This window comes from Paralichthys olivaceus, chromosome 20 (genome assembly GCF_024713975.1).
Source record: "Paralichthys olivaceus isolate ysfri-2021 chromosome 20, ASM2471397v2, whole genome shotgun sequence".
Classification (NCBI taxonomy): domain Eukaryota; kingdom Metazoa; phylum Chordata; class Actinopteri; order Pleuronectiformes; family Paralichthyidae; genus Paralichthys; species Paralichthys olivaceus.
Window position 1 is genome coordinate 1202688 of NC_091112.1, and position 14999 is coordinate 1217686.

General features: G+C 46.6%; 1 protein-coding gene across 6 annotated transcripts in view; it reads right to left on the reverse strand.

The window, feature by feature from the left end:
- Positions 1–2901: 2901 nt before the first annotated feature.
- The window catches only part of grin2da (glutamate receptor, ionotropic, N-methyl D-aspartate 2D, a), a 168872-nt gene continuing 156774 nt past the window's right edge, over positions 2902–14999 (reverse strand). For 5 of the 6 annotated variants that reach the window (XM_069516307.1, XM_069516305.1, XM_069516303.1 and 2 more), the window contains one exon: positions 2902–10371. In XM_069516307.1, coding sequence (XP_069372408.1) covers positions 7201–10371 — 3171 coding nt within the window. In that variant the 3' untranslated portion in view covers positions 2902–7200. The remainder of the gene's footprint in view (positions 10372–14999) is intronic. The other variant, XM_069516308.1, reaches the window with a different exon arrangement.

Sequence of the window (14999 nt, forward strand, 5' to 3'; positions counted from 1 at the left end):
CATATCCAAACAGCTGGCGACAGCGGCAGTATATAATGTAGCATATGCTGTTTCCATCAAGCAGTTAATTAAAGTGTCTGTTGTTATTGTGATTGCACCTATTAAGAGAAGATCACAGTTTATTAAGCCCTTCGGGGACATTTGTGGAGACGCAGATGAAAGGGAGGAGATAGAAGGTGAAGGTGCAGCGTGTAGTGTTTCACATCAATTAATCATTAGCTCAATAATTATGATGAAAGAGAACACGTTCTCTCTGCAGCAGAACCAGCAGAGCGCCGGAAACATCACTGCACCGCCGCTGAAGAGGGAAAACAGGAACCGGCCGCCGCATCTGAACAGACTCTCTTTTTGTTCAACGATGGATTTGTGTCCAGAAAAGGTCAAAGTCTTCTGTCCGTGTTTATTTCATACAAATCCTCTGAAATGTTACAGACGCAGATTCAACAGACGGAACACCGGCACCGGCAGAATGAGGCTTCTGTTCGTTCTGGGATAAAAGTACATGCAACTGAAGTCAGAACTCTGCAGCTGCTGGTTCTGCTCTGACAACGAGACCTGGATTCAGAAAGGTGAGAGTGGTTTTATTTTGAAACAGGAAGTGTCACGTTTGGGACGTCTGATTGACGCCGTGGTGAAAAGGTGATTCTCTCCTGCAGGCTGATTAAACCTGATGAATGAGTGAATGTGATGCACACGAGCCGCTCACTCACTCATCAGCATCAATGACAGATTTACTACAATGTTAAAAAGAAAATCTGAACTCAAACCAGCTTCGTTATCCCTCGAATTCTTTTTAATAAAGTTTTCATGCGTGTAAAAGATGTCCGTCCCCTTACTCTCACTGAACGCTCTGATTGGTCAGCTGCTTCTTCTTCTGTGAGACGCAGCTCTGAGACGTGGACCGAAGCACGGAGCGGGACGGCACAACACGGAGGATTCACATCAATTCTTTTTTAGCGTCTTTATGAGCGGAAACCCGGCGTCTCATCCGTCTGTACGATATAAATCCAAGGGGCTGGATGTTGAGGTCAGCTGTGCGTGTGTGTGTGGCCGTGCACGTGTCCTCAGAGAGGTGAACCTGGACTCACCTCACTGCAGAGAGTCAATACGACCCCGAGCTCTCCCCCATAACTCAGACACAGGCTCGCTAATGTACGACGCCTCGGGAGGTTCTTCATACATCACGGTGGTGTGAGCCTGCACGTGTGTGTGTGTGTGTGTGTGTGTGTGTGTGTGTGTGAGGCCATTTCTCACAGCGATTCTTCTGGAGCAGCGTCCACCTGATCATTCCTCACTTTAACGGACCCTCCGGGCAGTGATGGCTGATGGGAAAAATGCCCTTTTTATGAGCGTTAATGTGAAAAGTGAAAGAAGAGGAGGGTGGAGGAGGAACAACATGCATGTGTGAGAGACGTTTACATTCTGGACACGCGTGTGCCACCATCTTCAGGGTTTTCTACTCCGCAGCTAAAGACGTTTTTCTGACAGGAAGTAATTAATGAACGTGTGAAGCAACAACAGGCACACGTGGGGGACATTCAGGCGAGGGGTGGAGCCTGGAGAGCAGCAGGAGGCGGGACATGACGTGCAAGTCTTCGTCTCCTACGTGTGCGGCTCCTCTCATGTTAGAAACCTCATCAACACGCTTCCAGATGTTGTCCTGCTGTTTTCTCACACGGACTCACTCTGACATTCTACGGAGGTTTCGCTGCAAAAATCGGACAAGGATAAGTTCTGGAGAATACCCAGAGTTCAGTGCACACAGCTCATGTGACTTCTAGATCCAACCTCCTGCGGCACGGTGCCACCGTGTCCTGTTAATACCTGTTAACACATGTTGTAAAGCCGCGTGACGTCTCCTTGGACATGCATGTAAACGATGCGTGTATTCTTTGTCCACAGTCGTCCTCTAATGCCAGCAGCGAATGTATTAACACACGTTAGCATTTACCGCTGCTGCAGTTCAGAACGACAGCGGCACCAGATCCGTCGAGCAGTTTTAAACGGCGGCTCGTAAATGTGACAGCGGCTCCTCTGGGGGTAGAGCTCCATCTTGATGAACTGTGACCCTGACATTTTACTACCCTTCACGTGTTCCGCACAGAGCTGTGGGTCTATGTGTTGACACGCGTGTGCGCAGGTGTGTGCGCTCCCAGGGGAGACATTAAGAGGAGGCATTAATCACAGAGTACACAGGTATGACAGCAGAAATCACTGTGTGTGTGTGTGTGTGTGTGTGTGCTCTGTGGTAAAATCTCATTTAGAGTCAACATGTTTGAACTCTCAGAACCTCGTCTAATTAAAGGACTGTGAACCAGCAGGTGGAGGAAGCATTAGAGGGACAGTCCTGCTGTGTGTGTGTGTGTGTGTGTGTGAGAGAGATTTGTCCATATCGGCAGCTAATACACACCGCGCTCAGCGGAGGCCCATTGTTGGCAGAAATGACAACCGGCTCTATCTTGCCCCGCAGACGCTACAAGGACCCGACGCCGGCTCCTCTCTCCGTCTTTCCCTCCCTTCACCTTTCTCTCTCTCCGTCTTTATTCTATCGGTGTCTCCATCCGGCCCGTCCCTCGTCTCTCTCTGGCGTCTTTACTTTGTTCTTTTTCAGCCTTTTGTCCCAAATCTTTTTCCATTTCATTCTTCGTCTCTTTTATTTCTGCAGCCGGAGTCTTATCTTCCCCATGTTTTATTTTTAATTTTGTTTCGCAGGCTCATCATCGTTTCGTTACCGAGCGCCACGTATTTTAGGGAGACAGCAATGGTCAAATTTGATTTCTCGCTGTTATTCACGTGTAATGTGTGTAACCCTGGATTTCATGAAACACTCTCTTCACACATTAACATTTCTTTGAATCTCATTAATCTCAGAACGGATCAGCTGCAGCCTTCTCTTTATCTCAGGACAAATCAACCAGCCAAATAAAAAAACTCATGAGTTTTGTTTCAGTTCTTTAATAAAATCGTTTTAATTCTGTCCTGGTCGCGGTACAACACAGTATTGTCATCACGTGCGTACGTGTGTGTGTGTTTGTACGTGTGTGAGTCTGTGTGTGTGTGTGTGTGTGTGTGTGTGAGGTGACAATACGGTGTCGCACAACCAGCCATCATCCCGCACAGTCACTCAGTACAGCAGTATTAATACAAGGCCTTGAGACAGAGGTGTACAGGCAGAAACTGTGGATGTGTTTCCACTGCAGGCTCAAACTGGACCAGGGCTCGGGGCCAGTTGATGCTTCAGAGATCGGAAAACTCTTTTCACTTTTGCCTCAACTGATTTAAATTGATGCACGTGAGGGTGCAGGTCGGTCAGAGGGGGGGGGGGTCTCCCGTCTGAGGCAGTGTTGCTTCTAACCAATGAGGATTCCAGCTGACCCTTCGGGAATCGTTCCAGCTGAAAGACTGTTTGACTCGTTGAATCAAAAGAAAGCCCTGGTGTGGCCATTTTTGGCCTTAGTGGCAACCACACTGTAGCGAGCAGACCGAACCCTGCCCCGCGTGCCTGATTCGTTTCAGCAGTTTTGTAAAATTAAGAAAGAAACTGTGTGTTTGTTTTATATAATTCCTTTTTTCTTCTTTTGTTTTTACAGCACAGCAGCTTGGCAGATACAACACACTATGTACGTATATCAAAGTTCTTATATATACCATATGGGTTGGTTGGCAGGGGTAGCTGTGCATGTTTTTTTAATCGTAATACAGCTACTGAGAAATGACAAAAAGCCTGTGCTGCTCTCTACGTTGTGTTTCAAAGAGGTCGCTGTACACTGCAGTATAAACGCCGGGTTCGACCCCGACACAAGTGAGAGTTGTGGTAAAAGCTGCTGTATCCATAAAAGTTTAATTAGTCATTAATCTGTAGCCCAAACCAAAAATAAAGGCCCCTCTGTGTAGACAAACACCACGACTGCTACAGTGACACGGTCATAAGACACTCGCGCACTCCTCCACGTTGTCACTCTGTTGAAATCTCAGCGTTAGCTACAGTAGATAGCTAATGGAGGCGGATGGTCGGTCTTAAGTGAGAGAAAACACAGTTACATACTGGTCTCTGATTTCGCTGGGGGGTGTAGGGGGCTGGGCAGGAGGTTTGAGACAAGAAGACACAGACAAACAGACAAAAAAGACATATTCATTGAGATAATATCGTAAATTTAGTAGACAAACTTATATAACATAGATCTTAGCGTCTTGAAATATACTTTCATATGTATTTAGATATGCTCTTTTTTTTTTTTTGATGAAATAGATATATCCACAGATACTCTTCTTTTTTTTAAAAACAGACCAGCTTTACATTTGCAGACACGCACACAACACAATGGATAGACATGAGGAAAAAGAGGCGCGGGGAGATCGGTGACTAATTTCACTGAAGAAACTCCGAGCTGTGTTCACACCGCTAGCAGCTGCTGCGCTAACATACAATCAGCCGTTTGCACTTGTCGACAGATTCTTTTTCAGGAACAGGTTTGACACTGAGAAAGGCACGAGTCCAAATGGTTCAACTGGGGCCCACGTTCAATACAAAAGTTAGTTGTTCTCAACAGACTTGAGTTGCTCGCGGTGTGAAGGAACAGAAACATGTCACACTTATTCACGCTCTTCCTGGTTTGTCAGAAATTTGACCACGCTGTCGACAATTGGTTTTAATTAGCAAAACACTGACCTGTCTCCGTTTTGGCTCAATACAAGTAAAATCTTGTTTGAAGAAAGAAAATCTGTCATTTGAACTGAAGAGTTTCCCTGTTGCCAGTGACTTGGATGGAATATGCGTCATAACACATCATATTTATATCATATTTGTAATGTACTTGGAATGAGAAACAATATCCCCAAATGGCAAGATTCTAAACAACAATTTTCTCTAACGCTACCCACCGCCACAAATATATATATATATATATATATGATATATATATGTCGATTTTTTTTCTTAAAGAAAGTCGGACAAAACTCTACACAACAAGTTTATGTTAAAAACTAAGGTTCTCTTTTGTTTTCTTCGGCTGAAGTAAGTTATGGCTCAGATGCAGATCCAGGCAAATAACATGAGCTGACCAGTGTTAATGGGAAAGATGGCTCAGGAAATGTGAGCGGCTGAAAACAGCTTTGAGCCAGTGGCTCCGGCCTCTGCACTAAAACTCCACTGACGTCCAGTGTCCTGATGCTGGATTCTAATGATGGTGGTCACAACTGGCTACTTGGACTCGAGCTAAGTGCTTGACATCGGAGTGTAACTGCTGGTGTCAGCTCGGTGATGGATTAAAAAGCTGTAGCTCTTGGTTACGCATTTACAAGGTGAGAAATCCTTCTTAAAAACATGGGGGTGCTACTGCTGCCTTCGTACGCCGTCTGTCAGATTCAGCACTACTTCTCTGAGCTGCCTCATCTGTTACTTAGCATCCACCACAGGCACAGTCTCAAAACAGCACTCACACGAGATCTAATGTTGCATCAAACTTAGTCCTTCCCATACGATCACACTGCCTTGCTAGCGTGACGCTAACGGCAGAAATGATAATGAAAACACACACTTTCATAGTCATACTTTACACAAACCATATGGCAGGAGCGATTAGCATAAGGCTCAAAGTATTTGTTTCCCTGCAACTTCTTACACCTTGTCCAACAACTGCAGCTCCACCGAACGCGTCAGTCACAATGAAGTCGAACAGATATAAAATGTATTTCTAACTATAACCCCTCTGTAGCTTTAATCCTCCACTCACTACTGACACTGTACGGTTTGCGTCCTGTTGTTCACAGCCGACTGTGTAAGACAACTCTTTTCCTAACCTTCAGAAATGCTACGATTCCCATCTTCAAGTGTCTTGATTGTTGTTGCAGCACACTTGTTGGCTTGTGGTCGGCTGACTTTACATTCAGACAAATACGGGGAGGGAACTCACACCGCCTCCATTCTCGTAGTTAGGTAGTTGAGAGAACTTTTCGTGTGCACCCAAGTTTGAGTCGTACGGCACAGTGCTAACATTGTATCAACTCAATACATGTCGTGATATATAGAACACCACCAATAACAACAACTACAACACAGAGGTCAAACAAAGGTTTTAAAGTATAAAATGTGAACAGAGGGTGAAAAATGTATTGCTCAAGAAATAGAATAGATGAGTTGACTTAATGGGTGGGTGTTGTGCACGTATGTAAGTTTGTGTGTGCACCTTTATGTGTGTATTTGCATGTGCACATTTTTGGGAGATGACGGATTGCTCTGCGAGATAAAAGAAAACACAGCAGCTATCGTTTAACAGATTGATGTCGAGCTCTACTTAGGTTTGGCACTCAGCTTTTCATTAAGCCAGTAGAATATCAGTCACAGTTGACTTACCCTGTCGTCAAGAATACAAACACAGAAAAGCACAGACACACAGAATAATCACATCAAGGAGAGGAGCCAAGAGGGGAGAGCAGGGAAGGAGATGAGAAGATAGACGTGTGAATAAGGTGTGAAATTAGGTAAGGACGGAGAAAGTAAGGGGAGGAGAGAAAACGAGGGCATAGGATAGCGGAGAACAAAACAGAGGAGAAGAAGAGAACGTGCATGGGTAACACAAAAAAGACAAAGTGGTAATCACCCTCTTCTCCATCTGGACAAGAAGGTGTTGATCATACAAAAACAAAAATGCCTTGGGCGGGCGTCACAGTTCTGCGGGGGTGTAAACAGTTTGTTAAGGAAAAATGAAAGTGGGGGTAAGCAATTTGTTTAAGCGAAAAAAATAACAACACTGTTCTGTGTTAAAGGCTTCCGAGAGCAGCAGGCATACAGTACTACAAAGTTCCTGAGCCCTCAGTAAGCATTAAGAATCCTCTGTATACAAACTGCTCTGCTTCAACATCCAAAGCAAAGGGCTCTCTCTTAGTTGTACCACTTTAATGTCTGAGTTACTTTAAGTGTATTGGTTTACCCAGTTCAGAATACACTGTCACGGCGGTTGAAGTCTTTCACATACTCACAGGAATGAAAGATAACTACAGTGAGCACAGGATTGCTCCTGTTTTGCTTTGACCTACCCATTGGGTGAGTTTGGCTTTCTGGTTTGTTTGTGCAGAACTTTAGGAAAGGGCTCAGTGCGTGTACTGTACCAACTCGGCAAGATAGCCAGGTTTGCTGATTCTGATCCAGATCACCAGAGTGTCTGTTTTGCTCTCGTATGACTTTTAATACCTTGTTGAACTTCAGACCTCACTCTCCACACTGGAGAAATGGGCCGAGCCCCTTCGGGAGCAAAGGCTCTTGGCTTTAAGTGGTAAGTGGGGAGACTGAGGAAACCTCTGGGGCTGGGGTACAGAGCGCAATCTCTGGTACTGCAGTTTGGCACTTGCCGAAGCCATGGAGGAGGACTGAAGTGCCCCCGGGGTGGATGAGACCACAGAGGGAGAAGATACAGAAGAGGACGAGGTAGGGGGAGGAACATGGATAGGGTGAGATGAGGACGGAGGAGCTGGGAGGGCAGGGAGTGGGGGTGGCAAGTTAGGTAAGAGGGTTGGGGGTGGGGACTGTTGCCTTCCTCTATCCCTGTCTGTTCTCTGTGTCCTCTGCTGGATAATGAGGTTCGACTGACTGCCAGATTTAGATGGATTCTGTGAGCGGTCTGGCTTGGAGGATGAGGAGGAGTCATGTTTGGGCTTCAGGGGGCCACCGAAACTCTGGCAATGGTGGTACAACTCTTCCTGGCTTCTTGAGGTAACACGGGCCCATTTTGACGAATGGGGGTGCGGATGATGTCGGGGAGAGTGACAGGAGGAATAAGCTGCGTGCCCTCTGCCCTTGTCCTTTGACTTGCGTTTACTCTTCTTTTCATCCTGTATGTGGAGTTTATCCACTGACCAGTATCGCCTGGGAGGTGGTGGGGTAAGAGGAGGAGGGGGCCAGTGCGATCCAGATCCCCAACTTCTTTCACCTCCTTCTCCTCCTCCTCCTCCACCACTGGTCCCCCAACCAACCTCTGCTGTTCCCCACCTCTCTCCCCGCTCCAGGAACAGGTCATCTCTACTGTTGATGCTGCCAGCTTTATCCCTGGAGGGGTAGGTGCTGAAAAACCAACCTCCCCCTCCAATCCCTCCGACTGCCCTTCCTTCATGATCCTCCCAGTACCTCTCAAACTTTCCAAACTCCCCAGAAGAAGCATCATCGTCAGAATATATCCCAACAACCTTATCACGTTCCCGCTCCTCATCGGACATTGTCCTTCCACCTCCACGCCGCTTCCCACGCCCCCCCGATTTCCTCCTCTCCTGCTCAGAATCTTCTTCGTCATCCTCTCCATCGGACTCCCATTCGTGAATGGACAACCCCTCTTTGGAATGCATCTCACCTCTCCCGTCCCTTCCCAACAAAGGCCTCCTCTCCCCTTCGATTCCTACAGCATCCCTGTCAGAACTTTTACTCTTCCTCCTTTTAGAGGAGACAGGCAACAAAGGCAGGAAGGCAGATGGAATAATGTCAGAGGATGGGTTTCCCCCTCCCCAGAACTTTACAGATGTCGAAGGCTTAGTGCTAGAGCCATGGTAGTGCTTGCTGTTCCTTCGTCGGTGGTGCTTCTCCTTTCCTCTGCTGTCCTCTTCATCCCTCTCTTTCTCTTCCCTTCTCTCTTCCTCGCCTGGGATATTCCATCCATAGCTTCTGATGGAGCTTTCACTCTTTTTCCGAAAGGACTCTCTTCTCAGAGATGGGTATGATGGGTAGTCTAGTGTCCCTGATTTTAGTTCCTCTCTTTTTTCAGGATCTCCGCCCTCCTGCTCAGACCTCTTTCTCTCTCTCTTCCTTATTTTATCATCTTTCTTCCTCTTCTTCTTTGCTTTACGCCGCTTTCGCTCCCTTTCTCTTTCCCTCTCCTCCCTCTTCTTCTTCTTTCGACCCTTCTTCCTCCTCTTCCTTTCACGCTCCCTCTCTTTGTGGTGTCTCTTCTCTTCCCTTCCCACTCCTCCATCTCCCCGGTTAGTTATCGCTCCCCTCCCTCTCTCCCTGTCCCCCCATGATGCCCACCACTCCTGTAATTGGGCGAGCTGGCTTCCAGTCCTCTCTCTGCCATAATCTCGCTGAGGACGTGGCTTCCGTGGAGGGATTGGTGGAGGTGGCGGGCTGCATGGCAAAGAGCGTGATGACATGCGCCGTGAACGAATTTTCCTCCGTGAACCCAGGAGGAGGCTGGACTCCTCTGTAAGCAGGTCTGAGTCATAATCTTCATCCACTGTAAAATCTCGATCACCTGCGCGATACCGGAAACTCAGTGAGGAGTTGTAAGAGCTGTCACTGGAGCAAACGGAGGGAGAATTGGACCGGGAGAGAGAAGCAGAGGATGAGGAAGATGATGAGGATGATGTGGAGGAAGAGGAAGAGGACGAGGCACTGGAGCAGGAGGAGTAAAAACGGCATGGGGAGGAGGGAGTGGTAGGTGTGTGTGTTGGGGAGGAAAGGGGGACAGGTAATGGAGGAGGAGGTGGAGGACGCCGGCCTCTTCTTCCAGCTCCATCACTTGCTCCATACCTGCCTCCTCCTCGCCTCCCGAGAGGGAGTATATTCTCATACAGTGGACCTCCTGAGCTTTTTCTCCTTGCCTGAGCTAAGCTTCCTCGTCGCCAGAAGGGAGGCCTTCGAGGAGAAGATGGGAGTGGTGGAGGAGGCTTGGAGATTAAGTGTGTTGGGCCTTGTGGGGGGCCTTTAGGAGGCAGCCGTGGCATCCCTGAGGCTTTGGGGCCTCGTGGATTAGCTTTGGGAGTCTGTTGGGGGCCCCCTGCCTGTTGGTCAGAGTTAGTCCCTAGCCCCTCTGGATCTATAGGACCATAGTAGCGCTTATATTCATCTAGCCCTGTGTCACTTGCTGCCCCTGCTCCACCTGCAACTCCCCCTTGCAAGCTCCAGTGCTGTCCAAGATTCTGCTGGTACTGCTGCTGGGCCTGGAGTTCAGTGATCCCTCCTGCTATTCCCCCAATGCCCACTCCACCACCGCTGCCTGCGGTCATTACTTTCTCCGGCTTTGGCCTGTTCCAGCGATCCACGACAGCAAGTCTACGGTCATGGCGAGGTAAGAAGGTGGAGCAAGGCATGGGGCCTTCCAATAAGGGGCTGTTCGAGGGACCCAGAGCCATCGCTGAGTGTCCTGTAGTTGGAGGTGACCCGGGTAGCATGGTGGTATAGGTCTGCCCTTGTTGCTGCTGCTGGTGGTGCTTCTGCTGCTGTTGCTGCTGCTGCACCATGGCAATGGCCGTCGTGTTGTTTACCGTGGCTGTCACAAGATGTTGCTGAGCTGCAGTAGGCATGGTGGTCACAGTGTGATACTGGGGCAAAGAGCTTTTGCTGCCTCCTGGTGTGGTCTCATCCTCAAACTGGCAGCAACTGTACATTCCCTGGGAGGAGAGATGAAGGGAGATTGTAATTAGAGCAGCAGGCTGCCAAGTGTGAAAAGGTAGAACTGTGTGTATGTGTCAGAGCAAAAGAAAGAAGGACATTACTGATTTGGAAAAAGAAACTTGTAAAATACTGTGCAGAAAGTTTTTATTGCATCAAAATATTCCTGTAACATCACCTTTCTCGTCATAACCCTAAGTTGTGAAAAATAATTTTTAAAGACGACTATTTTATAATTCCCCTTGTAAGAAAATGTAAATCCAGCTGGAGACATAGGATAATTGGAGTCATTCTTTTTATATGTGTCTTAATGAAAAGCAATCGTGTGCTGAAGCCACAATTATACAGCTCCTATAAATACGTTGCAGAGGTTCCAGTTAAACCTGTGACAGGCTAATGCAACAAGAGAAGCTTTCACTTGTCAGGGCTACAACTTCTACAGCATCTCCTATCCTTTTCCTTTATCTTTATTCAGTTCCTTGCACAACCACCGACTGTGTAACGTTCACACATTCTACAAAAACTACACTTTTGGGGGAACTTTATTCTCCCACTAAAAATTCAAGGGAATCACTCCTGGTGGTTTCCTTCTACCTCCGGGTCCGTGTGTCACCATATCTCCTTTAAAGGTTGACAACAGGGAGCGCAGACCATCAATATTAATGAGAGTCGTGGAGAAACTTTAGTCAGAGCTTACCAAGACACCTGGAGTGTCACTGTCCACACTATCAAACCAAACAGAGCTTTGAGCAAACAAGGCATCGCAGCAATTGCAGAGGGAGATCTGTGCAATAAGTATATATTCCTGCGGAGGAGTTAAAACAACGGGGGAGAGCAAAAGCAGTAAAACCTATTTTGTCATTGTACAAGTGAGACAAAGTGTGGCAGATGCTGCATTTGAAGAGGATCGCCTCTTCCTCCCAAACCGTACCACGGCAAAAACAAGCTCGATGTGTTCTGTTGTTTCCCGGTGAACGAGTTCAGAGTGAAATGTTTGGTTTCTTTAATCTGAACTGAATCTTGAAAACTTTACTTGGACTGCTGCGGAAACATTATCGCATTGTCCTGCTTAGTGACAAGTGAGCTGCTGCTGCTGCAGCCGCATACTTCAACACATTTTTCAAAATAGATTCATGAATTTCTTTTTTCCGTCTGTTAAATGTGTTAGATCCTCACAAATGTATGATAATGATCTTTTCTTGTAAAATGTGTTTTTAATCTTGAGAATTCAGTTTGATTTCAGAAGGTTAACTCTTTCTTGAGTCTCTACATTTATTTATAAGCCTCTACATATATACACACATTTAACCAACAATCATCCTTGTACGTTATTCTAGTTCCCAGCTCACAAACTCGTAATTTCTTTGACTTAAATTTAACACTCAATCTTTGAGTGAGTGCATCAGCTCAAACCTTGTGATGCTGTGTCCCTGATGTCAGGTTCCATCTCCATCCTCACCAACACCAAATTGTGAATTTTCAGTCTGACTTGGGGAAATGAGACTCATTTACTTGGTGACGTTATTTGTTGCCACTTGAAATAAGATTCTCATTCTCACTTGGTTTTAATGAACTGCTCCAAACACCCTTTAAACACCAGTCTGGCTTTTTCCGTCTGGGCAGCAGCAGTCGACAAAGCTCGACATGAATAAACCATGAAATGAAACGTGTAAATTACGAACCTCTTTCAATAGAACCACGTGCAGAATTAATTAAACATAAATCTGTGTAAGTTGAGCGACTCTTTCTCCGGATGCTCTTTCTTCTAACTTCTGTATATTTGCACCTCTCCGCAGATAGAGGGCACTCCATCTGCGGTGAGGAGAGGCCATGTCAATTCCATAGACTCATAATCCTCATACGTGGAGATAATTCATAATATCCACCGATCATCTTTCACATCTTAATGACAAAATGTATAAGTCTGTGTTCCCCACCGGGACACAGACCTGATGGGCAGACTGTAATATTCAGGACACATGATTCAGCAGTCCCAGCGGCAGCAGTGATATCACAGTCCCCAGAGCACAGGGCGCAGCGCACTGTGAAATTGAAACCTGGGTGAGTAACTGACTGGGTTAAAGAAACCACAGAGGCCAGCTGCAGAGGCTTTACAGCGAGTGCAGCACATAAGGTGGGAGATAGAGGCTAACTGGCCTTGGGAGTGCCCTTTGCATTGGAATTGATGTTTTGACTCTCAAAATGAGGAATGCTACAGATAAGAGCAGAGTTTGCTCAAGTAAGAAAATATGCTCCGACTGTATGCACGGAGGTGGAGTGGTTCTCCAAAGGCTCTGCTGGAAAGTTCAACAGCGAAGATATAAGAGATTATGTCACGGAGGCGTGTCTCGGGCGCCGGCTCCGTCAAATGCATCTTTTCACCCCAGAGGAAACGAGGGCTCCAAACCATCCCAGGATTAATTGCACTTCTGTGACAAACCGTTTTTCAGTCTCTAGAAGACGAGCACGGCTCCAACAAACCTGAAGATTTGTTTAAACACGTCGTTTTGGCTAAATCCAAATTGTGAGTAGCCTCATCAACGTCATCGCTGCCATCTGACATCAGACGCAGCACCGACGAGAAGCATTTATCCATCGCAGTACAGAGGTTAGCGTGTGAGGTTAATAATTTGGCCTTCAAGGGATGTTCTTAAAACTCAAACGACCCTTGTGAGTGAAAAAGTCTCCTGATATCGTGCGAAGTGTGAATGAATGATTTTCCTGGAGAAAAGCAATAATCCTGCATCTCGCAGGTGAAGTGAGGCTTGATTGAGTTAAAGAGTCCGCTCATGTGCTGGAAGCATAATGTCACAGGTGAGAGCTGTAATGTTATTTCCTCTCCCTCTTTTTTTAAAAATGCAATTAGAACATCCTTCCACTGTGCATAAATTAGCAATTTTCTCTGCTCCGTCAGGCGGGAGGAGATAATAAATCACATGTTGTCACTCCGACATGGTGGCGTCACCTTTACAACAGGTGTCACTCACACGCCGGGCGTTCCATCACAGCGCCGTCTGACATCTCTTCCTGTCCGTCCCTGATATGTCCGTCCTTCCCTTTGTCCCCCCATCATCATCTACTGTACTCCAGTGCCTCCTCAACCCAAACCCACAGCTTTCTCCTCAGTTGCCCTTTTCCTTCTGTTCTTATCTCAAAGTTTCCATCCACAACTTCCTCACTTCCCCTCCCTTATCGCCCCATGTGTTTATTTCTAATCCCTTCGTTGATTCCTCCTCCTCTGACCTTGTTCCCTTCTTTCCAGTGGTTTCGTCCCCCACCTTCTTTCATTACTTTCCTCTTTCTTATCCACTCCCTCGCTCTTCTTCACCCCGACCCCTGTAAGTCCTCCTCGGGATCTGTACTAAATATTTCCAGGACCCTGATCTGGGCGACAGAAAGTGTATTGGCTCTAAAATAGCTGTGCGACAGCTAAGTGATCGCTCTGCCTCGGACCCAGCGGGCTCCCCTTGGTTTGCTGCCAAAGATAAACACGAGTGATGTTCCTCTTTTTACTTTTTATCTCCTCGTCCCTGCTGAGTGCCAGAAACAAGCTCCGACACAGAGTGGCACCTACTTTAGTGCAATCCATATCTTGATTGTGCCTGAAAATTGGCTTCATCTTTGACTCTTATTTTGTTGAAGTGGACCTCATGGCTGCAATGAATGAGGTAAGATCTTCACTTTCTAAATTGCGCGCAGGAACAAGAGGCAAGTGTCGCCGCGTTTCCGTCCATCATCACATCTGCTCCTGCATAAATCACTGACTCCTCGAGCACTGGATTGTGAATCTGGAGCTTGTTTCGCTGATTAGTTTTAACTTCTCAGGTGGAGAGAGTGGTAAGAATCTGTGAAATCAGCTGCTGTAGTGTTTGGTTGAAAATGGAAATTTTTTTAAAAACTGTCAAGCCTCAAGAGTTTAGTCGCTTTGGTTTTCTCACCATCCGGCAGAACTTTTAAAATGTTTTATATCTGAGATAGTATTTATACTCTGGTGCCTCTCCATCCATCCTGAGGATAGATGGACCCAAAACAAAGAAATGCAAACCCTTCAGAAGCTGGTGTTTTATGTATTTCATGCAGCGGTTATACAAGGGCACCCGTTTCTCTAAATGATGTATGTTCTAATTTGAAATCTTGCCATCTGGGATCCAGCTCGGTGAGAAATCGCTTCACAAAACGAATGCACAACAGAAAATTCACCTCCTGACCTCAGAGCTGCATTCAATGCAGTTTCTCACAGTTTCCATAACGAGAGGACATTGTTTTCAATTACCGCTGCGCAGGAGGTCATGTTTTCCCCCCCGTTCTTTGTTTGTTGATCGAGATTACTCAACAGATTTCCATAAAACTTGGTGAAAGGATGTGGTTTGGTCTGAGATCATTTCAATACATTTTAATAAAATGTTCCCGAGGGAATGATTCATGGATCTTGAATAGAGTCACACTGACAGAAAGGCGGAGGTTTGAGCTGTGACGCTCTAGATTTACTTCAGTCTGAAGTAGTGAGCGTGAGTTGTTCCTCACGCCTCATTCTTTGGTCCCACTCTTTTCTGTCTGCGTATATTGAAACCCATTAAACTGGGATTGTTGTTGAGGTGTATCGGGAGTGTGGGGTCTCTGTGCCTCA